The sequence below is a fragment of the Lagenorhynchus albirostris genome, chromosome 5 (assembly GCF_949774975.1).
Source record: "Lagenorhynchus albirostris chromosome 5, mLagAlb1.1, whole genome shotgun sequence".
In the NCBI taxonomy this organism is placed as follows: Eukaryota; Metazoa; Chordata; class Mammalia; order Artiodactyla; family Delphinidae; genus Lagenorhynchus; species Lagenorhynchus albirostris.
The window spans coordinates 143659808-143682852 of NC_083099.1; the positions used below are offsets into that span (position 1 = coordinate 143659808).

Consider the following 23045-nt stretch of genomic DNA (forward strand, 5'->3'; position numbering starts at 1 on the left):
AATGCTCTAAAAGTAATTAAGGAGGCAAATATTTATTTACTTATTTTAAAATAATAGGGAAGCCATTACCTGATAATACTCTTGAAAAAGAACTATTTTCCAGAACAGTAAGTAGAGCGAGAAGAATGGCGTTTTGCAGCCTTTCAGATCTCTTTAAGGTCTGGCTCATGGCAGGTACTGAATTTTCCTGTCTGCTGCATTCAATCTGGTGATGGTCCCGTACTGGTTAAGGTAGATGAAGAAACTCCAGTCTCGCACAGATTCGTAATTGGTAAAGGCAGCCCTCTCTGAACAGCCTTCAGTTAACTGTGGATGTTCTCTGATACTCCACCAAAACTCAACAAGCGGTAGTTTTTGACAGCCTGGTTACAACGTGGAATCTGAAATCACATGAGGGAGCGTTTCGTGCTGTCTCGTTCAGTCCTTTCATCTGCCTCGCATTTTGGAAGGATCTTTTCCCCGGGCACATTTCGTAGCCCCGCGCCTCCGTCATTTGCGAAACACGGTTCCTGAATTGTGCAGCCCCTTTCGTTGTTCAGGGCCACAAACTTGTGCTGGTCTCAGGCTCACGCTGGGCCCATCAGGAGAGTCTTGGAGTGCCGGGACCCTGCCAAGCTCACAGTGGCAAAGGCAGGTTTTCCAAAATGCTAACTTTTGATCAGAGTTTTGAACTGTATCATGGGCAACTTCTTAGAAGTGCCCGGCTCATGCCATTCATTTATAAGCAGGCGTCTGCCGGATGCCTGAGGCTGACGAGCTCGCTGGTGAGGCCCCAGGGAGCTCAGTGGCCTGGCGGCCTGTGCTGTGCCCAGGCCCGCTTCCCATGTTACAGGAAGCAGGGTGACGGGTGCACGGACCTCTCTCTACTATTCTGCAAGTTCTTGTGAGTCTCTAATCATCTCAAAATTAAAGTTAGAAAAAGAGATGTGTACGAAAGGGTTGAATTAATAAAATTAAATTGATTTTGACTGCTTCATGAGGGCATCCTTAACTAAAACTGGCGGTCTTTTCCTGCAAGCCTGTGGTGGCGAAGAACACAATGCCTGGACTCTGAGTGCACGTGGGGCCCCAGCTCACACTCAGGCCCTCGCGTTTCCCACCAGAGGGCGTGTCAACACCCTCTGGTGGCAGGAACGTGCCCTCACGGGTGCCCTGAGGACCAGCTCGGAGAACCACTGCTCTGGTGTGCCCCTCCGCGATGCTGCTTTGGCTTCTGCCCGTCCTCCAAGGCCCCCCGGCCCCACCTGTGGGAAGTTCGCCCTCTGCCACCCCTTCTTTGCTCGTGGAGCATCTAGTCATGGGCTCCTGGGCTCTTGCTTTGTGTCCCATGGCAGGGATGCTCTGACCTCTGTGCAAGGTCACCTGCTGCTCGAGGACAAGCAACAGCTGTCCTCCTTAACTTCTGAATGACTGCTCAGTTAGGTGTTCGAGTCGCACTGAATTACATCCCAGCTGTGGTTTAAGTTAGTGTTCGTAATAGCGCCTGCCATATAGTAAGCCTCTCCGAGGTGCGCGTAGAGGAGCTAAGTGCTTACCTGCATCTTTTCTTCCCATCCCATCAGAGCCTCTTTGGTAGAGTTGGGGTCAGACCCACCCCCAGAGGAGCCAGCTTCCCTGCCCCGCCCCCATTCTGCAGCCGGAGCGACCGTGCTCTTGAAGCGTCACACGGCGCTTTCAGGGGGATTTGAAGGCAGAATGGAATCGCTGCTCATTTATTAACTTGAGGGGGAAAAAGTGACTTTTCCCTGTACACCCAACCTGTATCTTCCTTATTAAATCAGATGTGTTTTACCTTGAGGTGCAGTTACAAGGCATCGAGACACAGAGTATACGCTCCGGTTCTGGACTTCTCATCGTGGAGTGTGAGCCTGTTGATGTTCCTTATTTGGTGTGAGCACTGAAGGTCCTTTTTTGGGGTGAAAACGGTGCTTCCCCTCTCTGTTTCAGTTGTCGACAACAGCAGCAATTGGGCGGTGTGCGGGAAGAGTTCCGGGGTCATCTCCATGCCTGTGGCTGCTCGGGCCACTCACAGAGTCCGCATGGAGGTGATGCCCCTCTTTGCGGGTTACCTGCCCCTCCCCGACGTCAGGCTGTTTAAATACCTGCCCCATCACTCTGCGCACTCGTCACAACTGGATGCTGGTAAGGACTGTGCGGTGAGGGCACCGCCCGTGTGGGAGGGGCAGCTCCGTGCGGAGCGGCCGCAGACGAGCATGGGGACAGCCTTGCTGCTTAACAGCCCGTGTCCAGGGCCAAACGCTAGTCAGGGCTACACGTCCTGAGCCTTGGCCTGGAGAGCAGTCCGCCCAGGACCCAGGCGCTGGATTCTCTTCAAAGGCGAGGCCGCCTTCGACATCCTTGTGCCCTGAAGGGCGACTCGGGAGGCTGGCGGCTCCCCGGGGTGGGGAGAGGTCGGCGCGGGGCGGCCTCCATCTCACTTCCTGTGCGCTTTCCAGATAGCTGGATAGAAAACGACAGCCTCTCGGTGGACAAGCACGTGGACGACCAGCTGGACAGCGGCAGCGTCCAGAGCAGGGGCAGCACGCGCTCGGTGGCCAGCAGCGAGCACAAGGGCTTGCCCATGCCCCGGCTCCGGGCGCTGCCCCCCGGCCAGGCCTTCAACGCCAGCGCGGGCACGCAGGTCCTGGTCATTCCCAGCCAGGACGACCATGTTCTCGAAGTCAGTGTCACGTGACCACGCCCAGGGCTCAGTCCCCAGACCGGCCTGCGCGCGCGCGTGCGCCTACACGCCTGAAGGGATCCTGACTCGATTGTAACTGTCTCGCTCTAACCAGACTTTTGGTGATTCTGCCTGGCCGTGGACGCATCAGAGAATTTCAGTGTACAGCTGGTCACCTGGGTTGCATCGTTACTTGTGTGCTGTCTGGGGTGTAAGATGCCTTGTTATTTTCTCATTGCCCCGTGCCTGTGCTGCTGTCCTCCCATGTTTGCCCAGAGCCCCGCCTTTTCCCTCACCCTCTGCTCAGGAAAGAGCTTCTAGCGCTCTCCCCTGAGCAGCCTGTCATCTGCTGGTTCTCTGGAAGCCCAGGGCTCTTTCAGGTAGACGCGCAGCAGGCCTTGCAGGCCTGTTAGTGACACGTGTGTGCCTTTCTGGTCACACGGCTGCCCGATCTCTGGACCAGGTGGATTTGTATGTGTCCTAAGGGGTAAAACACAGTCCTTTACCCCAGATCCTCTAGTTGTGCTTTTCTAGAATAACACCCTTTCTGGGCAGGGGGATGGCGCTGGGGGTGGGGTGGGGAAAGAACAAAACCCCTTCTGTGCCTTGGGATGTCAGACTGGGCGGACCTGGAGCATTCATCCGCTGGAGCCATGTTAAAGGTACTTTGAGACTAGACCAGGGCACGAGAAAGAACTCGGTGTTGAAATAATTTGGAAGTAAGTGTTTCTGGAACCCTTTCTCCCTTCTCCCCCGATGTGGATTAGGTATTATATGCACATGGAATTAAGTATATATTTATTTTAATTGTCATAGTGTCTGTGGGGGTTACTACGTTGTTTTTCTCTCACCTTTAAACTTAGTCTTTACATGTAACTGTATGATGAATATTTTTCTTTTGCACCTTAAGTCTCAGAAATTAAGAGGTTCCATTTCAATGACGATTAGAGGGGTCTTCTCAGTGTATTTTTAGTCTGGGTGTAGGAAGGACGAAAGTCTTGGACTGTTATTCTCTGCTGTCCACTACATTGCAGTCATACCATGCAAAAGGATTACTTTGCTCTAGGTTGTACATTTAATTGTACATATGGTCGATTTATTATTTTTAAAAGTACAAACTAACTGATGTAATGTTTAAGTTGCACCAAAAATCAAGGACAAAATAAACATGTGTTTGTTTTTATTGGTGTGAAAGTCACAGCTTGTAAATAAGTGTTGTATGTATTAAACCTTTTCCAGCTCTCCAAAGCGATGTATTTTTGTACATAAGAAATAGAGAACTCTTAATTCACTGGGAAGGTGTGGTTGGAATTGAACTTGACCAGATTAATGCGAATGTAGCCGGTCCAGCAGAGGGTGGGTCCTCATGAATAACCTCAGACGTGTGAGCGGTAGGGAAGAAGGAGCCTTCTGCAGCAGCTGCCGCTGTCCTGGCATATATGCCACTTGCTGGAGGTGTGGGGCAGGAAGGCGCAGGGCAAAGTGAACATAGAGCAGAGCAGCTGCTTTCTGTGCGCGGTCCTTAGCTCGCTTAACAGATGAAGGTGGTGATCCCCGCCGCCCCCCACCATGGTTTTCATTTGTAGAAATTGGAGAAGTGTACAAAGAAGATAAATGCTTGTATGTTTAATTAAACTTCTCAGAAATTTACCTTCCTTATGTACAGTTTAAAACTAATAAACTAGGCAAATTAGAAGTTCAGAATCTAATGATAGTTTAGGGTTTCTTACGTAAGTTTGTTTCATTGTAAAAATTGATGATTGCCCTACAGATCCACCAAGCCTTGTGAATGAAGAGATCTTTGATATTTGATTCTGTCAGAAAAGCCTCTCACCCACGTGGTGAGCCTCGGAGCCCGGGGAAGGCGCCCTTGCTCCGTGTGTGATGTAGCGTTCCCTCTCACCTTCTGGAGGGGGAATGTGAGTCAGTGCTTCCCTGATTTTTGGTTGACTTTTGTGCTGGGTTCTGATCCCAGGATGAAATTCTCTAACTACTTACATATTTAGAGGAGAAAAAAATGGAGGGGAAATCCAAAATGTTTATGGTAGTTTCTTATGTCTGGAAATTGAATGAAGTCAAATTTATCGCAGGTTTATTTTTTACCCCCTAATTACCCAAAAGATCTTTTGCAATCTAAGTTACGTGAGTGCCTCTGTTGTTGTTTTTAACAGAAATGAAGAATGTCACCTAAAACTTCGTCTTTTTTTTTTTTAACTAAAAGGCGGTAATTGGATTTTTGTTTTGCTTAAAATAAGGCTTATGTGTTTGAGACAAGCTAAGCTGGTTTCGTTGGTAAAGGTGTAGCAGCTGTTAAACAATTGTGAAGCCAGGTACTGAATGTGCATCTAAGAAGCAGAATATGCAGCCATTTTACAAATATCTGTGGAAGATGTAAATAGTAGCAAATGAAAAAGAAAATAGGTTATGATTTTGGTGAATTTCATAGGGTCTCCTATGATTGGAAAAATTATAACTCTTCTGATTGTAATGTGGAAATTGTATTTAATCTGAAAATGACTTCTACCTACAGTTCCATTGTCAGCCCAGCCTGTAGTGGGTCGGGTTCCCATATTCGTCTTAGATGGTGGGGCTGGGTATCCCATAAAGGGTTAGTGGAGAAAAGACACACAGGCTTCTAGTCAATTTTTCTTTAGTGTTTAAAATAAAGTTGAGTTATAAAATGAAATGAAACACTCCAGGTGTGTACATAAAATGAAAACTTATACAACTTTTTATAAAAGAACAAACTAGGCTGATCAAAGTGTTTTATTGTCAACTGTGATCTTTAAAAGAAATCTCCTGTGTGATTTTAAAATTTGATTTTTCATGAAAATGCCCCTTTCTCTAAATGTATTCATCCTGTGCGTCAGGCTGTAAGACCCAAAAGCATTGTTGATGGTTTGCTGGGATTCTGTGGCTGGAAATGTGACAGGTTGGTGACTTTGATACTGCAGGTATTAACTCCATTTTCATGGTTTACTATGAAGGTCATTTTTCACATTATTCTGTAATATATTGTTAGACTAAAGCCATTGTATTAAGACTGTTTAAAATGTAAGCATTATAATTCTGAAAATACACATTTTAAGAAGAAACTTGCTGCTGTGAACTTGATTCTTTTGCTGTGGGGTGTGAAAATTGAGTGTCTAAAGTTAAAAAACTTTCTTGTTTTCTTTCCATAATCCTTGTTCTTGACTCTTAAGCATAGATTATTTACTTTTGGGGGAGCATTAGGGATATTTTCACAACTTATTACCCAGTAGCTCACTAGAAGTAAGACATTTCAGTGTTCAGAGTTCTCAGAGTTTTTTGTGGACCTATTTGCCAGCCTGAAGTTTGACAAGGTAAAACTGCCTCTGTCATGTTTGGTAGCATCGCTAATACAATTTCTTTTCTTCGGAAAAGGTTTTCAGTTTATTCAGTCTCGTTGTTTTGGTCCCCACTTCATAATCGAGGCAAACGGATAAGCGTGGGGTTGGACCTTCTCACCCTCCTTGGTGCCTGAATGGCTCGTCAAGGCCCGGCCCAAGCCCGTGAAGATCCAAGCCTGGACTGCGGTGGGCGGTGCGGGCGGGCAGGAACCCACGCCTCCGGGGCGGGGCCGGTGGGCTGGGGCTCCGCCTCGGGGGCGGGCCCGGCGGGCTGGGGCCCAGCCTCCGGCGGCGCAGCTCTTCCGGGCCCCGTGGGGGCCGCTCTCCTGCCCCGGAAGTGCTTACTGCGGGCCGGGAGGCGGGGCGCAGAGGCTGCAAGCAACACACGTGTGGCGGCCGCAATGAAGTTCGCGTACCGGGTGAGTGCGGGCCGGGGGTGGTGCTGGGTCCTTAGCCCGGGGTCCCGGTGGGGTCGCTGCTCGAGACTGCTCCTTCGGGGCCAGGGAGCCGGGCCTGGGCGGGCTGGGTCCGGCAGCGCCGGTTGGTCCCTCACCGTGCAGCCTGAGACAGGCCGGGCGAGGGGCCGCAGCGCCCTGGACTGGGACCGAGCGGCGGGCGTGGGCGGGAGGAGCAGGAACGCTGCGGGAGGGTCCGGCTGAGCTCCGGGAGGGCAGCGGAAACCAGCCCGGACGGAAGTCCTGGTTCCCGGAGCCCGCAGCGCACGACGTCGGGAGGACGCGGGGACAGAGGGAGGGGGGACAGGCGCCGAGCCCCCTGGAGCGCTTCTGCATCTTCCCCACGTCTCGGGACCCTTGGCACAGCGGGCCACCCGCGGGTTTGGAGCTCTGGGCGTTTGCGCGGCCCCGCCCGCTGCTGCCACTCTCCTGAAGACTGTTCCTCCGCAGGGCCGCCGCCTCCGGCCTTTCCCCCTCCGTCGGGTCCCAGCTCCTTACAGGCTTGGTCTGGCCCTGGCCACAGCGCGGGCCTCCAGCAGCTCCACCCCACACCCACGCTGCCCCCACCCAACCTGGTCTTCCCGCTCGGACTGCTCCCCCACTGTGACCCAAACCTCCTGCTGACCGGCTCCTCTCGGGCCCAATTTCCTCCACGCTCTCCATTCCTTGGGTCATCTCCCCAGTTCCGACACCATTGCCTTCTGTGTGGAATCGCACCAAAGGCTCACCGACTCCCTGCATCTCCTGTGGCTCCCAGGGTCGCGTGACCTTCGAAAAAGGGGATCGATCGTGGTTCACCTCTGCTTAAAACATTGGCTGACCGGGCTCTCCTTGTGGCCTCCTTGGGGTTCCCAGGGCCCTGCCTGCCTGCAGCTGCAGATGCTCCTTGTCATCTGGGTTCCAGCTCAGATGGCCCCTCTGAGGGTCCTTCCCTGACCACCCTCTGAAGTTCCTCTCCCTCTCCTGCCTGGACTGCGGGGTTGGCTGTCTGGGCAGCACGGCACCCTTGCAATCACAGCTCTGTCTCCATCGCCCGCCTGCCCGACGTGGAACCTGAGGGCGGTTGATGGTTGAATGAATGAATGAATGGATGGGCTGCAGCAGGTTACCCTGTTCAGGAAGCCTTGAACCCAGGATGCACTTGGGACGCTGTTCCGTTGTCACAGCTGTTCTCTTCCTGCAACGTGGGTCCTGTCCTGTCCTCCACCCGGCAGACACCCCGTCTGGACGCTTCCCCGCGCTCACCATGCCCCTTACCCACCCCAGCGGGAACTCAGGGCCCCTGGGGACTGGGCTCACTTCCTCCTCTCTCTTGCTCAGGGCCTGGCCTTGCAGGTGCCCAGGAAGTGTCCCAGGGGGTGGGAGGTGGCTAGCGGGACCCCAGGAATGATCAGGGAGCCTGCGGGGGTCTGTGCGCCATCTCTTTGGCTGGAGGCCTCGCTTAGCCCTTTCCCGGAGTTGTATTTCCTTTGTGTTAAGACAGCTTTGTTTTCTTTTCAGTTTTCAAATTTGCTGGGGACAGTCTATCGATGTGGAAACTTAAATTTTACGTGTGATGGAAATTCAGTTATCAGTCCCGTGGGAAACAGAGTCACTGTGTTCGACCTAAAAAAGTAAGTTCACTGAAATGACATTAACAGCTGTGATCATTGTAGTTGGCAGGTGAAAACACAGTGTTTTCCCCTCCTCTCTTTTTAATAGCGCACCTGTTGCTATTAAGCAGGCGATGGAGACAGAGCCCCGATAGGGGGCTATGGGATTTACATAGTGCCGACGGGTCAGCAGTGGGGCTGGCAGTAGGGATCCTGGTTTCTTCCTTCTCGTCTGTCAGCTGAACCCCATGTAATGAGGTTGTTGCTGTTCCCTTCGGGGTAGTAGCTGCGTGTCGCTTGGCTGAAACGTTTGGGAGGGGGTGCCTGGGGCGTGGGAGCCGCCCTGGACTACGGGCCGGCCGGCGTCCTTGCTGGGACCGGCTCTGTGTGCTCAGGTTCACTCTGTCTCCTGCTGAGCAAGTACGTGGCTCCATTTCTGTCTTCTGGGGGGAGGCTGTCACCCCTTTGCAGACATGTGTGGCCTGGGCGAGACCCTCCTGTTGCAGAGGCTGCCTGGGTCTCTGCAGGCCTCCGTTTCCGAGTCTGTAAGATGGGGCCGTAGTCCTTGCTTTCGAGTTGTTTCCTGAAGTGCAGGGCCAGCTGCTGGCGGGGTCGTCACCGGCGTGGGTAGTGACGGTGCTATCTAGAGGAATGACCACGTGGGGGCACTCTATAATAAAGAACAAAATTAGAATGTAATCCGGCGGTTGTTTACTTTTGCTTAGCTCTCCATTTTTCTGTGTTTTTGCATTTCTGCAAAAAGCTTTACCCGCAGGGCATGCTGTCCCTGAGTTTATCCTCCTGTTGGACAGCTGGCTTGTTTCTGGTTTCCTGACTCTGTGTTCCCAGGGTCCTCTCAGGATGAGGTCCTGGAAGCAAAATTGACACGTCCGAAACCCACTTTTAAGGTTTTTACATGCTTAGCGAAATTTTCTCCAGGACGTTGTCTTACTTCTCCTCCCTCTCGAGGCGGGGCGGTTGAGGAGTATGGGGCTCTGGCAGCCCTGGAGGGGCGGGGGGACGGGTGCAGGGGGGCGCTGCTGGTCCGGGCTGGCCCGGCCCCCCACCCCCGCCTGACGGCACAAGAGCAGCAGCTCAGCTCTGGTTTCTTCTCTGGTTTCTTGTTTCCCAGCAACAAGTCCGACACTCTGCCCCTGGCCACTCGGTACAACATCAAGTGTGTGGGGCTCTCCCCGGACGGCCGCCTTGCCATCATTGTCGATGAAGGTAACCGCCCTTGGCCAACAGGTGGCGACGGCATGGGGTGGTGGCTGCGGGCCGGGTGTCCAGCTGACCCGAGGCCGACACTAAGACCCCTGGGGGTCCAGGCCCGCATGGTCCCCTCGGCTGCTTCCGTGTCTGGGGCCCCGGTGGGCCTCGGGCGGGCATGCGGGGTGTCCTCCCTGGCCGTGTGCCGCCGGCACCGCGGGGCTGGGCCTCCAGACCTGATGCCTGCGTGTGACATGCGGGGCCTCCCTCTGCTCTCCCTTCCCGCAGGGGGCAACGCGCTGCTCGCCAGCCTGGTCTGCAGGGCCGTGCTGCACCACTTCCACTTCAAGGGCGCTGTGCACAGCGTCTCCTTCTCCCCCGATGGCAGGTACGCACCTGCGGGCGGGGCGGGAGCTGTCGAGCTGCAGGCTCCCTCGCGCCTGGTGGGCTCGGACATCACTGCGGCGGCCACAGACAGTCCCCGAGCCCGTGCCCCTCTGGGTCCCCCTCTGGATCCGGGCTGCACAGGCCCCTCCTCTCCTCCCCCGGGGCTGGTGCTCACACCTCGAGTGGCAGGTTCTGTAGGTTCTCGTCCAGAACCGTCTCCAGGGAAGCTGTGCCCCCAGACACCGGGTCATGGAGGAGCCCTGGCGCTGAGCGGCACTAACCCGCGGCCTTGACCCCGCTGGGAGGAGCACGTGGGGAGTCCCGGGCCTGCCCTGGGCTCCAGGGCTGTGGGGAGGGGGACTGTTCCCGGCTGCTGAGGCCCAGGCTGGCCGGCTGTGCCGTGGAGGGGGCGGCTACCCCATGTACACCCTCAGCGACCCCGGAGAAGGTGTCCTGGGCAGGGGCCGCGCCCGGGTCCTGTCACAGGGCCTGTCTGTGTCTTGCGTTTGGTTCCACCCGGGGCTGTCTGAGCTTGGTCTGGCCTTGGTGACCACCCCCTGGGCCGGCGGGAGAACCTGAGGGGCCTCTGCTCCGGGACAGAGGTGTGGCAGGGCCCGGGGTCTGTCCACTGCTTCCTTGACTCTGTCCGCCCGGAGAAGCGGGGACTCGGGGCCCGCGAGAGGCAGGGTTAGGGCTTGCCGCCTGTAGGGCTGGCCTCGGAGCAGGAGAGCGGCCCTGTCTGGAGCTCTGGGCTGGGCTCGGGGCCCTCACTGGCGTTGGATGTTGACGCCACCCGCTTCTGCGGCAGGAAATTTGTCGTCACCAAAGGCAACCTTGCTCAGATGTACCACGCCCCTGGGAGGAAGCGGGAATTCAACGCGTTTGTTCTGGACAAAACCTACTTCGGGCCGTACGACGAGACCACGTGCATTGACTGGACAGACGACTCCCGGTGAGGCCTGGTCGGGGTGGGGCTGGGCATAGGAGGGGCCCGAGGGGAACATGTAAACAGCACCTTGTTGGGGAACTCGGGGTGACTTGTCGCATCCCCGTCTTGTTTTCAAATGGTCTCTCACGAGCCTCGTGTGGCACGGGGCACAGGCCTGGCTCCTGGGTCTGAGGTCTGTCTGGCCCTTGTCACCGGAAACCAGAGCAGAGCGCGGCCCTGGATGAGGACCGCGATAAGCCAGCATGCGGTGGCCCAGCTTTCGGGGCAGCTGTGGGCAGGAGGAGAGCTGGCGGGCATCGCCCAGCCTGGCTGCTGGGCCAGACTGGCCCAGCTGTCCCTGAGAGGGGCTGGCTGTGTCTCCGCTGCCCTGGGTTCTGGGCGCCGGGAGTGGGAGGGGAGGCTGGTGGTGGCTGCCACTTCATACACCAGGAGGGCTGTTCTCACGGGGTTGGCCATGGTGCGGGGCACGCAGCCCCCAGGCGCGCAAGGCATCCACAGGAGACGCGGGTGGGCTCCTTGGGGGTGGGTCTGCGGGGAGGACTGGACACCCCATAGCCAAGCCTTCCTGCCCTTCCGCGGGTCCTGGGATCAAGGGCGGGTCGGGGAGGCATGAGGAACAGGGTCCCCAGGCAGCCCCCCACGGGCTCAGTGGTCGGTTCTCAGGCTCCCCTGGGCTGCCCCGCGCCGGGAGACTGCTTTGTTTGGAGGGACAGTGACACACGTGCAGTGAGGCTCCTGGTCCCGGGAGAAGCACAGGTGGACGCAGCAGACCAGAGCTGTCCCCGCCTGGAGCCTTGGGCGTCTCCCCTGTGCCCGGGGACCCCACGGGGAGGCTGACACCTGCAAGCCCGAGGCTGAGCTGCGACTCCCCTGTCCCCCAGGTGCTTTGCGGTCGGGAGCAAAGACATGTCCACGTGGGTGTTTGGGGCCGAGCGGTGGGACAACCTCATCTACTATGCGCTGGGGGGACACAAGGACGCCATCGTGGGCTGCTTCTTCGAGTCCAGCAGCCTGGACGTACGTCCCCGGTCACAGCCTCGAGTGGGCGCTGGGCCCTCCCCTGAGGCTGCTTCCGGTTCCCTGGGGAGGCTGGGGCCGCGGTAGCCGGGGCAGGCTTGGGAGGTGTCTGTGCGGCCTGGGCCGCCGTGGGCTGGGGGTCAGGGTGACCCAGGGTCTCGCGTCTCCCTCCGCAGCTGTACACACTCAGCCAGGACGGCGCCCTGTGCGTGTGGCAGTGTGACACCCCCCCTGAGGGCCTGAGGCTGAAAGCCCCCGCGGGCTGGAAGGCGGACCTGCTGCAGAGGGAGGACGGGGCGGAGAGGGAGACCACCGTCCACGGGAAGGCCGTACCAACTGCCGAGGAACAGCAGGGGAAAGTGAAGTACTCGCGGGCGGCCAAGTAGGTCTCCCGCCTGCACAGGGTGGGCCTTGCGCCCTCTGGGGCCGCGTTGTGATTCCTGCCCCAGGGCCCCAGGCGGGGGTGGGTGGGTGAGGAGTCGGGGGTACCTGGGGAAGTGCGGTCCCAGGCAGAGCAAGGGTCAGGAGCTGGGAGCGCAGAGCTGCGAGTGTGAGGACGTAGTAGGTCATCCTCAGGGCGAGGGCATTGCCGTCAGGCTGCCCTCTGCACGCCCTGAGGGTCGGGGTGGGGCTGTGAGACCAGCCGGGCTCTCTGGTCCTCTTCCCACAGTTCTCGTGTCCCTGCCTGCTAGGTACTTCTTCAATAAAGAAGGAGATTTCAACCATCTGACAGCTGCAGCATATCACAAGAAGGTCCACCTCTTGGTCACTGGTTTTGCTTCCGGAATCTTCCACCTTCACGAGCTCCCCGAGTTCAACCTCATCCACTCCCTGAGGTCTGCGATTCTGCTCTGTGTGGTCACGTGTGTGCATGCGTGTGTGTGCACGCGCGTGTGTGCGTGTGTGTGCATGCGTGTGTGTGTGTGTCTGTGTGTGTGCACGTACTCTCAGTCCACCGGCAGGCAGTGGGGGAAGGTGGAAGCCGTGCTGTGCCCGTCTGGATCGAGGGCCGTGGAGTGGCTGCCAGCCACACGGATGGCTTCCCAGGACACTTGTGCCTTCCTCTCTCCTGGATTAGAGAGATTGGGGGCGCTGCTGCCCTGCCCCCATCTCAGACGTGCAGTCCCCTCGGCCCCATCCACCCCCCAGTCAGAGGGAGCTTTTGGTTCCATGTGTAGATCACATTGTGTTTTTTTCCTGTTCTCATTTTTCTTCTTCTGCATCTTTGGAACGTTGAGAAAACTAAAAGCACTGGTTTCCCAAAGTCACGCAGCTTCGAGCTTTTGAACGTGGGGCGAGAAAACTCTGGGTTTTCTGATGCGCTCAGTGAAGTGAATCGTCTGTGTCTAGTAAATGGGTGGGGAGGAAGTGGGTGCTGCTAGCGGGGAGGCCTGGCCCTGTCCTCACTCGCACGGCCACCCCGGGGAAGGGGTGGGGACCCTTGCTGTGCTGACCGAGCCCCGCGTTTCTCCGCAGTGTCTCGGATCAGAGGGTCTCGTCCATCGCCATCAACGGCTCTGGGGACTGGATTGCCTTTGGGTGCTCAGGTTGGTACCAGGGTCTGTGAGGATAGGAGCGGGACTCTTCCTCCGGGAAGCCTGCCGGCCATCCCGCCTCCCCCCAAGGCGCCGCGCCAGGCCAGCAGCCAGGTGGCTCCCTACGGAGGAGCAGCCGCTGAAGCTTCCTGCACAAGGGCTCCTCTGAGCCCTGAGTCCCGTTGCCGCCTGGATTCTGGCCTCCCTCGGCAGCACCTGGCCTGTCGCCTCGGCCTCTGGTGGGTGACGCGGGAGGTTGGCGTCTCCGTGCTGGGCCCCTCGTTCACGCGGAGGCTGACGGCACCTGCCTCAGGCCGAGACGGGCGCGCGGTGTCACGAGCGGTCCCCGTGTGCCCCGCAGGCCTGGGCCAGCTGCTGGTGTGGGAGTGGCAGAGCGAGTCCTACGTGCTCAAGCAGCAGGGCCACTTCAACAGCATGGTGTCCCTGGCCTACTCCCCCGACGGGCAGTACATTGTGACCGGCGGGGACGACAGCAAGGTGGGCCGCGGGGGTGGCGAGGGCGAGCCCGAGGGGTCCTGTCCCCGTTCTGCTGGGCTGGCTGAGGCGGGGTGCAGCCCGTGGCCAGGCCCTGACGTGGGGTTCAGCCTGGAGCTCCAGAGCCCACCCCGCCTCATCTGTCTTCCCGAGAAGCCGTTTGCAGACTTGCCCGGTCTGAGTGGAGAGGCTTGGGGTGTCCCTTTTTGGCTCTGTTTTCTGGGCGCGTCTAAGGGGCCCGTGGTGCCCGCGGCCGCTCTCAGGTGGGGGAGGCTGCCCCCCGCAGCGCCCCAGTCCTCGCTCGCAGGGGCACCCCCGTGGGGTGTCCTGAGCCACGGCGCTACCCGCCATAGGTCAAGGTGTGGAGCACCCTCAGCGGCTTCTGCTTCATCACTTTCACGGAGCACTCGAGTGGGGTCACCGGCGCGACCTTCACCTCCACTGGCTACGTCATTGTGACCTCTTCCATGGACGGGACCGTGCGCGCCTTTGACCTTCACAGGTGACCTTCCTGCGGGGAGGCCTGCCCTGCAGCCTCTCCGCATGTGCTGGGCTGTGAGAGCGAGGCTGAGGGTTCTGGGCTCGTTGGTCAGACACAGGGTGAGGCCCACGAGAGCTCGTGGGCCCCCGGGACCGTCCCGACCGGGCTCTCCTCCCGCAGGTACCGCAACTTCCGCACCTTCACGTCCCCGCGCCCCACCCAGTTCTCCTGTGTGGCCGTGAACTCAAGCGGGGACATCGTCTCTGCTGGGGCCCAGGACTCTTTTGAGATCCTCATCTGGTCCATGCAGACAGGCAGGCTCCTCGACGTAAGGGCCGCGAGTCCAGGAGCTGTGCTCTTGGCCGGGGGCTGGGGTGTGGGGAGGGGGCCTGGCTGACTTGAGGAGTGGGGGACAGAGTCACATCCCGGGCACGGGCAGCACCGTTTACACGCGTTTCCCTGGGCGGGCTCCCCTTCCTGGCCCACACCGCAGCCCAGCGGCCACGGCCTCTGCACCCCGGGGTGGCCCGCGGGGCGTCTCTCGTCCTCAGAGCTCTTTTCTGAATGGCCATAGGTTTTGTCCGGCCACGAGGGGCCCATCAGTGGTCTGTGTTTTAACCCAATGAAGTCAGTCTTGGCCAGCGCCTCCTGGGACAGGACGGTGCGTCTGTGGGACATGGCGGACAGCTGGAGGACCACAGAGACGCTGGCCCTCACGTCCGACGGTAAGCGGCTGCCAGGCACCGGGGGGAAGGCCCGGTCTCGGGCACGTGGTTGGAATAACCCAGGGCTCCGAGCGCCGTGGGCTGTTAGGGTTGGCGGCCTGGTTTTGTCACTTGGCATCGGGCTCCCCCAGGGGAGCAAGCCGGGGGCCCTGCTGTAGCAGCTTCCTGGGCCTGAGGCCCTGTCCTGGAGTCCCACCGCCTGCGCTTGGGGGCAAAGCGTCCTGGCGCGCAGCCGGCCGGGCTGCAGAGCTGATGGGTCACAGCGAAGGCTGCGCTGCCCGTGTCTGGCCCTCACGGAACCCGGTCGTTGGCCCCGCGGCTTGTGGTCTCTGGTGGTCTCTGCTTCCTGCCACCCGAGCTGGCTCTGATTCAGGCTTTTAGCCACTGGCCCCCTGCGTCTTCCGGGGGCCTCTATACCACCCCCGCCTCCAGCTAGTCCGTCTCTGGCCCGCCCGTGACCTCCACGTGACGCCTCCCGCCCAGAGCCCTCCACTGGGCCGCCCCGGCTCGGTTATGCCTTGTGCGCGTCCTGTGGCCCCCAGGCCCTCAGGGTGCTGGGACGAGGGCAGCTCGGTGTGGCCCATCGGCCGGAGCCCAGGGTCTTCCTCGGCCCTAATTCCGCGCCTCTTCTCAGCTCTGGCCGTGACCTTTCGCCCTGACGGTGCCGAGCTGGCTGTGGCCACGCTGAACTCGCAGATCACCTTTTGGGATCCCGAAAACGCGGTGCAGACGGGCTCCATCGAGGGCAGGCACGACCTCAAGACGGGCAGGAAGGAGCTGGACAAGATCACTGCCAAGCACGCAGCCAAGGGGAAGTGAGTGCTCGGTGGGGCCGTCCTGGAGCCCAGGGCTCCGCAGCGGGGCCCCCCAGAGGGAGCAGGGTGTTGGCGGGGTCCGTGTGGAGGAACAGGCTTCTGCATCCTCCCACCCCGAGGACCAGAACCTGTGGCCCGTTTTCAGTTGTCTCAGGTGCATCCCTGCCAGTGTCATTGCCAGGCCCCCTAGTGACTCTGTTTCACTTTTTGAGGACGCCCCTACCCCGACTGTTTGCAAGGAGCTTGCACAGTTTACATCCCCTCAGGGCAGGGGCTTCCGCTGGGCCCACATCATTGGCAATGCTCCTTCCTGCCTGTTCTTAAGAATCCCCGCTGTTCTGGCGGGTGTGAGCGGGTGCCTCCTAGTTCTGGTTTGCATCTCCCTGAGCAGTGATGATCTTGGCATCTTTTCACGTGCCGATGGACCATTTGTGTGTGGGCTCTGAGCCTCTGCCTGTTCTCATGGGCCGTCTGTGTCGCTGAGTTGTAAGAGCTCTTTGTGTACCTGAGACTCGAGACCCCTATCAGAGATGCACACTTCGCAAGTATCTTCTTCCTCCCGTGGCTCGTCTCCACTTTCTCGAAGGTGTTGTTTGAAGCACGTTTTTAATTGTGACAAAGGCCCACTCATATATTTTTTCCTGTGTCACTTGTGCTCTCGGTGTTGTATCTAAGAATCTTCTGCCTGACCCAAGGTCACCGTCTCAGGTCCTGTGAGCCAGCAGGGCAGTGAGCGCCAGGTTTCTGGTTCTGCGGGCCTGAGTAGACGCCCCTGTGAGCGCCGCCGTGAGCGGGGCAGGCGGGCCCCTCCCCGCGGCCCTTCTGGGAGCCACCCTGCCTCTCGGAAGCTGCAGCGTTGCCCCTCCTCCAGGGCCGTGCTGCCCAGAAGGAGCCTGGTGACTGGGCCATGGTTCTGACCCTGCGGGGTTTAGGCCAGAGCCCTGGAGGATGCTGGGGAGGGTGCTGTTTGGCCCTCTGGGCGGCAGCTGAGGCCGCGTCCCCTCTGCAGGGCCTTCACCACCCTGTGCTACTCTGCGGACGGCCAGAGCATCCTGGCGGGAGGGATGTCCAAGTTTGTGTGCATCTATCACGTCAAGGAGCAGATTCTCAGGAAGAAGTTCGAGATCTCCTGCAACCTCTCTCTGGACGCCATGGAGGTGAGCGAGCGCTGCAAGGCCGCAGAGCAGGGCCCGGGGGCTGCACGGGACCCCTGTGTGGTCCCTGCTGCGAACGCCCTGGGCTGCCCGGCCTCGCCCGTGGCCCTGCTCACGCCCCAGCTCACGGGGAACTGGGGGGGGGGCCTCTGGACAGGTGTGCCTGCCGGGGTTCACCTGCTCTGGCTCCCCTGCCAGGCGAGGGGCTTCTGCGTGCGGCTGTAAGCCCGCCCCCTCCTGGGTGTTCCGGGGTGGGCTGTCCTCGTCATGTCCAAGGGGACGTGCAGTAGGACGGGCTGTGGCAGGTGGCAGCAGACGGCACCCCACGTGCGGCTCCCTCGCAGGTTCACGCGCGCCCTTCGTTCGGCTGTCGGGTTAGAGAATCCGCCCACCACGGGGCTGGCTGCGGGAGCCCAGGGGAGGCGCCGCCCTGTCCTGTCTCGGGCTCCCTGTGCCCCGTGGGGTTCCAGGCAGGGCTGGCCGCCCCCCCGCCTGTGTTGGTGGCACAGGAGGGAGCTGGGGCAGACGAGCACACCCTCCCTGCACCTCCTGCAGTGAGATGTCCGGGTTTCGCCCTTTAGGAATTTTTGAACCGAAGGAAAATGACAGAGTTTGGCAACCTGGCGCTCATCGACCAAGATGCCATGGAGGAGGGCGGGGTCCTGATACCGTTGCCGGGCGTAAAGAAGGGTGAGCAGAGGGTCCTACTGTGTCCCCCTGGCCAGGGCACGGCAGGCCGCCCTGCTCACCGCCTGCTTTTCCTGGGGGATAGCAGGCGGTGTTGTTCTCGTCGGGGCTGCAGCGATTGACGTCCAGGAACTCTGGCGCTGGTGGCCAGGGCGCAGGGTCCCCCCTGCGAGTGGCTGGGCATCTGGCCGGTGCCCAGCCCTGTGCCTTGCGCCTGTCCCCATGTGGACTTCAGGGCAAGCCCAGTGTCGGGCTGGCAGCCTCCCCGGCCTGAGGGCCCTGAGGGGCTGGAACCACCTACCTCACAGCCTTGGCTGGGCAGGGCTTTTCTCCAGAACGGACAAGCCGGCTGCTGGCTAGGCCGGAGCCCAGAGAGCGCCCGCCCTGACGGCTCGTCCGGGGAGGCCCGTAGCGCCCGTGAAGCAGCACCTGAGGCCCCGACACGGTGCTGCTGCCTCTGCTGGCTCTGCAGGGCGGGCCTCCCTTCGTGGGGCGAGTGGTGAGGGATGTGCTGCCCTGTGACCGGCGGTGCCTCTGTTCCCAGGTGACATGAGCTCTCGGCACTTCAAACCTGAGATCAGGGTGACTTCGCTCCGCTTCTCTCCCACCGGTGCGCCCTGGGTGTCAGGTCATTGATGTGGGAGGGGTGGGCTTGGTCCCTTCCGGGTGTGCGCGGTGGGCCTGGCAGCCCCCTCCTGGGGCGAGGGCAGCACAGAGCCTCTGGCTGGCTCTGGGCACCGTCGACCCCCGGGGGGTAAGACGTGGCCATCTCTGTCCCTGCTGGCGGACGGCCGTGGGAGCTGTGGGGAGGTGGGCGCCTGCCCTGAGCGACTGCTTGTGTGCCTGTGGAGCCGACCCAGGAGTGTCCGGTGGAGGAGGGAGAGGACGGGGCTGCAGCGGCTGATCCTCACGGGGCGCTCCTTCCCCAGGGGCCGGCGTCCCCCAGGCTTCCTCCCCCTTGTTGTACTCAGGACCCCGGGGACGTACTCAATACCTGTTCTTCAAAACATGGGGAAAAGCGGAAATAAACGTTCAGGAAGCCTCTGTTAAGTCTGCTTGATTTCCCAGGGCGCTGCTGGGCGGCCACCACCACCGAGGGGCTCCTCATCTACTCCCTGGACGCCCGGACGCTCTTCGACCCGTTCGAGCTGGACACCAGCGTCACGCCCGCGCAGATCCGGGCGGCGCTGTACCAGCGGGACTTCACCAGGGCCATCCTCATGGCCTTCCGGCTCAACGAGAGGAAGCTGCTGCAGGAGGCCCTGGAGTCGGTGCCCTGGGACCAGAGTGAGCCCGGGCCAGGGCTGGGGGGGCCCGCGGGGCCGAGGGGGCCCTGCGGCCACACGCGGCGGCCAGGTGTCTGCACGTGCAGAGCTGTGGGCGCGTCTCTCCGGACAGGTTCTTTGCAGGCTGAGTGGGACTTTCTCCTTCTCTTCCAGTTGAGGTCATCAGCTCCTCCCTGCCTGACTTGTACGTGGAGAAGGCGCTGGAATTCTTAGCTTCATCCTTCGAAGAGTCTCGCCATCTCGAATTCTACCTCATATGGACTCAGAAGCTGCTTATGGCCCACGGACAGAAGCTCAAGTGCAGGTACGGCCCGCCGCTCCCTTGGCCACCCGTCGCTGGGTCAGCTGTCTGTGTGGGTGCACAGGCCGGGGAGGCTCTACGAGCGTACAGCGTGGAGCAGGTCCGGGTGGCCTCGTGGTGGCCGCCCACGCTGAGGGACGTGTCCTTTGCAGAGTGGGGACACTGCTGCCGGCAGTTCAGTTCCTTCAGAAGAGCATCCAGCGCCACTGGGACGACATCTCCAAACTGTACGTGTCTCGGGAGTGGCTGATGGGCAGGGTGGGGCGTCCACTGTCACCAGCAGGTTCCGGTTGGTTCCACGCCAGGGCCGCTCTCTGTGTTGTCTGATTTGGGGACAGAAGGCCCCAGCGTCGGTCTGACTAATGTGAGTCCCATGTGCCCTCGGCAGCTGTGACTGGAACCGCTACAATCTACAGTACGCTCTGGCCGTCTCTAAGCAGCGGGGCCTGAAGCGGCCCTCTGAACCGCCGGGCAGCGAGCAGGAAGCAGATGCACCCGAGGGCGATGACAACAGCCTGCACCTGCTCAGGAGAGGACCTGGGGATGGAGACGGGCCGCTGGCCTAGAGCTGGCCGCCTGCAGCCCTGCTGGCTTCGGCTGGGACGTTGGGCAAGGTGGGACCTCCACCGCGGGGGGCAGCGGGGACTCAAGGGCACTGCTGCCAGGACTCGCTCTTCTGCAGGAACCAAACGCGGCCACGGGGTCAGTGCGTGAGCTGACGGGTCCCTGGCAGGCGCGGGCTTGGCACCCAGGGCCCAGGAGCGTCTGCCGTCGAAAGCACCTTGCGGAGAGGTGAATGGGCTCACGTGTATAGACTCAAACTTGTATGAGTTTTTATGTTTTTAATATAAAGCTTTGATAACGTGTATCTCTACAACGTAGGTATTAAGTCTGATCTCTGAATTTGAAATGTTTGTGATGTATCCTGGCGTGATTGTCGTGCTGGGGGATCAGGGCCACCTGCCTGCTGGCGCCTCTGTGCCGGGGAACAGGTGAGCAGGGCAGGTGGTTCGCCCTCACGGCCCAGCCTAGGCTGCCAGCCCCATCGTCCCCGCACAGGGTCTGGCAGGGAACATCTGCTTGACTCTGACCTTGGAGAGGGGCCTGGGGCTGGGGCTGGGGCTGGGCCTGGGCAGGCTTTCCAGGGAGACCCATCAAACCTGCTGGCCAGCTCTGAGAGGAAGACTCCACCCTGCGATGCCCCTCGGGAAGGGTCACTGTGAGGGCAGCCTAGGCCACAGCCAGGCCCCTGGTCCCTTGGAAGCTACAGCTTCTAGGGTCAGGACACAGGGCCCAGCCTGCAGGTCACCAGAGGTGCGGCCACGAGTCACTGGACCATTATTAGTATGGATGGCGGGCAGGTTCTTGCTAGTCTGGTGGGGCTGTGTGCTCTTCTATCTGCTTATGAAACTCATGTGCTATCTTGGGATGGAGTCATTTCCTTTGTAAACATAATGACGTCTATCAGAGCCTCTACTCTTCTTGGGTGTCAAGGTAGAAAATAAATACATTGATAGTCGTGTATTTTCAGATGCAAATAACTCATCTGTAAACTATCCCCGTGGTCCTGAAAGGAACTGGGATGGACCCTGTTCTTCTCCTCCTCCCATCTTCCTGCCAGGGGTTGTCACACAGCGAGCTTGGGACCCAAACACTCTGACTCACCTCTCAAAAGCCACTGCAGCAGGGGGTGAAAGGCAGTGTTGGGTCTGTCATCCTAACCCCCAGCTGGGGAAAGATACACTCAGCCCTGCCAGCCCTCTCCCAGGCTCCCCCACTAATGGTTGAAGGAGGACTACATAATATAACCTTGACCTTCCTCTAGACGCTACCCTAATACCCACTCCTGAAGCAAAGTTCTCGTGTAATTTGACCTCCCCTTGCACCCTCTACAGTTCACTTAACGATGTACTTAAATGCCTCCCTACAGAGCTCGGACCACCGTTCATCCACAAGCCAGGACACCCTAGCAAGTGGGAGCCACTGAAAACTATAACCTTCCAACTTGTAACTATTCTGTGGAGGAGTCCAAAATGAGTCAGCAGAGGAACTGACCCAAACCAAAGATGGTCTAGCCTTCCAAGGATACTCCCAACTTGCCTGGAGGGCCTTAGAACACACTGGCTACCAAGAGCCCATCAAATGGCAAAAATGGGTTCAAGCACACCAAAATAAGAGTTGGTGTAATAGGCCCCCAACAAAGAGGCCTGCAGCCCACCAGACCCTGCGAGCTGGCCCCACTCTCACGTCACTCACGTGCCACTAACACACCTTCGGCCCCAGCCCGTTGGCCTCTGCAGAAACACACGTGGATGACGATGTGGACACCAGGAGGATGTGTTCCTCTGTGGGGCCCAGAGAGCCACAACCTAAAGGAAATGTCCCCAGCAAAGCCCAGTGGGGTCCCGGGAAAAATAAGATGGAATCCAGGGGATACGGTCCAACCTCTTCTGTGTTTATTCTAGTTTTACTTGCCTGTAGGGGGCCGTGTGCAGAGGCTTCCCACCTAACATGTCGGATTAGCGTTCCCAGTGCAAAGCAGCTCTGCGTGACAGCCAGACTGGGTGAAACGTGTGCAGAAGTGCTGCACCCGCCTGACCCACAATGACTCCACCCCTCCCTCTGCCAGAACCCTATAAAGCAGCACCCCCCCCCGGGCCTTTCAGGGGAGACCCCGTGCTGTAGAGCAAGCTCCCATCTCTCCATTCTTCGGTCAAAGAATAAAGCTTTCCTTTGCTTCTCAACTGAACTTGGTCTCTGTCTACTGGCGCGAGCGACACTGGGCAGAAGGACACTTACTGGTGCCCGACTCAAGAGGGTCGGTAACGTGTCCACCCCAGGAGAGCAGACAAAAGGAAGGCGGCCTCAGACTTGATAATCACGGGCACAGGCTTAGCACCAGGATGAGCAGCCCCACGGGGAAGGGGCTACCTATCACGAGGCCACCCTCCAAAATCTACCTGCCTCAGTGGAGGAACTGGCCAAAACGCCAGCCTCTAGTTAGACTGACCAAAGATCATGGTGAGTTCCATAGCCACTGTAGCAATGGATGACAACAGCCTTCGGTTACCCCCTGGCAGAACAAGGCGGTGCCTGTGTGGCTGCAACACCTGCTGGTGCATGTGGACAAATACCACATACCACCCAGTGTAAAGGAAATAACACCAACAGGCCAGCTGGTGACACAGCATTGGTAATGGCGCCCCGGAGGCATGGGGTTCTATATAGGGCTTTCTCCTCGGTAAGTCGGCCGTTTACTCCATCCACTGACACTTCCTTTAGTCACAGCGCTACTGATTCTTCTGTTGGGCCTATAATTCTTAACTTTCATGTCAAGTTTGTCTCTCAAAGACTGCAGGCCACCAGATTATTCCTCTGTCGTGTCAACCTTGAATTGGGGGCATACCAACACCTCCAACAGTCCAGTTTGAATACCCTAGAATGTGTACAGCTAGACGTCAAGCTGTCTCATTCCTCAAGCCCCTGCTGGGCCTTCGCCCTTAGCAGCAGAAAGCGGCTAGAGCGGTGGTCACCCCTCATCCCTCAAGACTGAGCAATGATCCAAAGACAGGCATGGACTGAAATCGCCACCTGTGAGTTACAAGGCTACAAGTTTCTACAGGGTAGAAACAAAATGACGTAGAGAACACCAAACTCCCGCAGAGGACCAGGGCAACAAGCTTGCTGACAGCCCCGCCGACCGAGCGTTGCGCAGGCACACTGAAGGGCTAGAACGAGGAGGGACTACACTAGCGACCTTTAGACGTCACGGGCCAAAACCCCACTGCATGTTACACCGCGCACCGCCCATTTGCACCTGCGACCGGTCAGAGGCGTAACTAGCAGCCCCAGCGCCTGCGCAGGAGAGCTCTTGATACTTACACTGAAACTTACACTAACTTTCCA

At 58.9% G+C, this 23045-nt stretch overlaps 2 protein-coding genes across 9 annotated transcripts in view; both read left to right on the top strand.

Moving 5' to 3' along the window:
- TRAPPC10 (trafficking protein particle complex subunit 10) overlaps window positions 1-5775 on the top strand; it is a 91945-nt gene extending 86170 nt beyond the window's left edge. For 4 of the 6 annotated variants that reach the window (XM_060151029.1, XM_060151031.1, XM_060151034.1 and 1 more), the window contains 2 exons: window positions 1948-2142; window positions 2457-5775. In XM_060151029.1, coding sequence (XP_060007012.1) covers window positions 1948-2142; window positions 2457-2695 — 434 coding nt within the window. In that variant the 3' untranslated portion in view covers window positions 2696-5775. Of the gene's footprint in view, window positions 1-1804; window positions 2143-2456 lie in introns of those variants that run through there. The other 2 variants (XM_060151030.1, XM_060151033.1) reach the window with 2 other exon arrangements.
- A 618-nt stretch (window positions 5776-6393) lies between these two features.
- Window positions 6394-21888, top strand: PWP2 (PWP2 small subunit processome component). Of its 3 annotated transcripts, XR_009540835.1 has the most exons (22): window positions 6394-6470; window positions 8007-8119; window positions 9231-9325; window positions 9596-9695; window positions 10503-10646; window positions 11525-11660; window positions 11837-12042; window positions 12353-12496; window positions 13137-13207; window positions 13557-13693; window positions 14044-14192; window positions 14352-14499; window positions 14746-14896; window positions 15531-15711; window positions 16721-16868; window positions 17447-17555; window positions 18097-18162; window positions 18621-18839; window positions 18992-19142; window positions 19292-19366; window positions 19528-19931; window positions 21070-21888. XR_009540835.1 is itself a non-coding variant. In XM_060151052.1 (21 exons), exons 1-21 carry the CDS (start codon window positions 6453-6455, stop codon window positions 19703-19705), a joined length of 2739 nt encoding a protein of 912 aa, XP_060007035.1. In that variant the 5' UTR covers window positions 6394-6452; the 3' UTR covers window positions 19706-20016. The 3 variants fall into 3 exon arrangements, 2 of the variants coding, with proteins under 2 accessions (XP_060007035.1, XP_060007036.1); XM_060151052.1 differs by lacking the exon at window positions 21070-21888 and having other exon boundaries at window positions 19528-20016; XM_060151053.1 differs by lacking the exon at window positions 21070-21888 and having other exon boundaries at window positions 14800-14896; window positions 19528-20016.
- Window positions 21889-23045: the final 1157 nt, after the last annotated feature.

Bases quoted from the DNA above. Each gene is read 5' to 3' on its own strand.
- PWP2 (XM_060151052.1), top strand. The intron at 9,326-9,595 runs GTAACCGCCCTT...CCCTTCCCGCAG, and splicing joins TGCCATCATTGTCGATGAAG to GGGGCAACGCGCTGCTCGCC. The intron at 12,043-12,352 runs GTAGGTCTCCCG...CCTGCCTGCTAG, and splicing joins AAGTACTCGCGGGCGGCCAA to GTACTTCTTCAATAAAGAAG.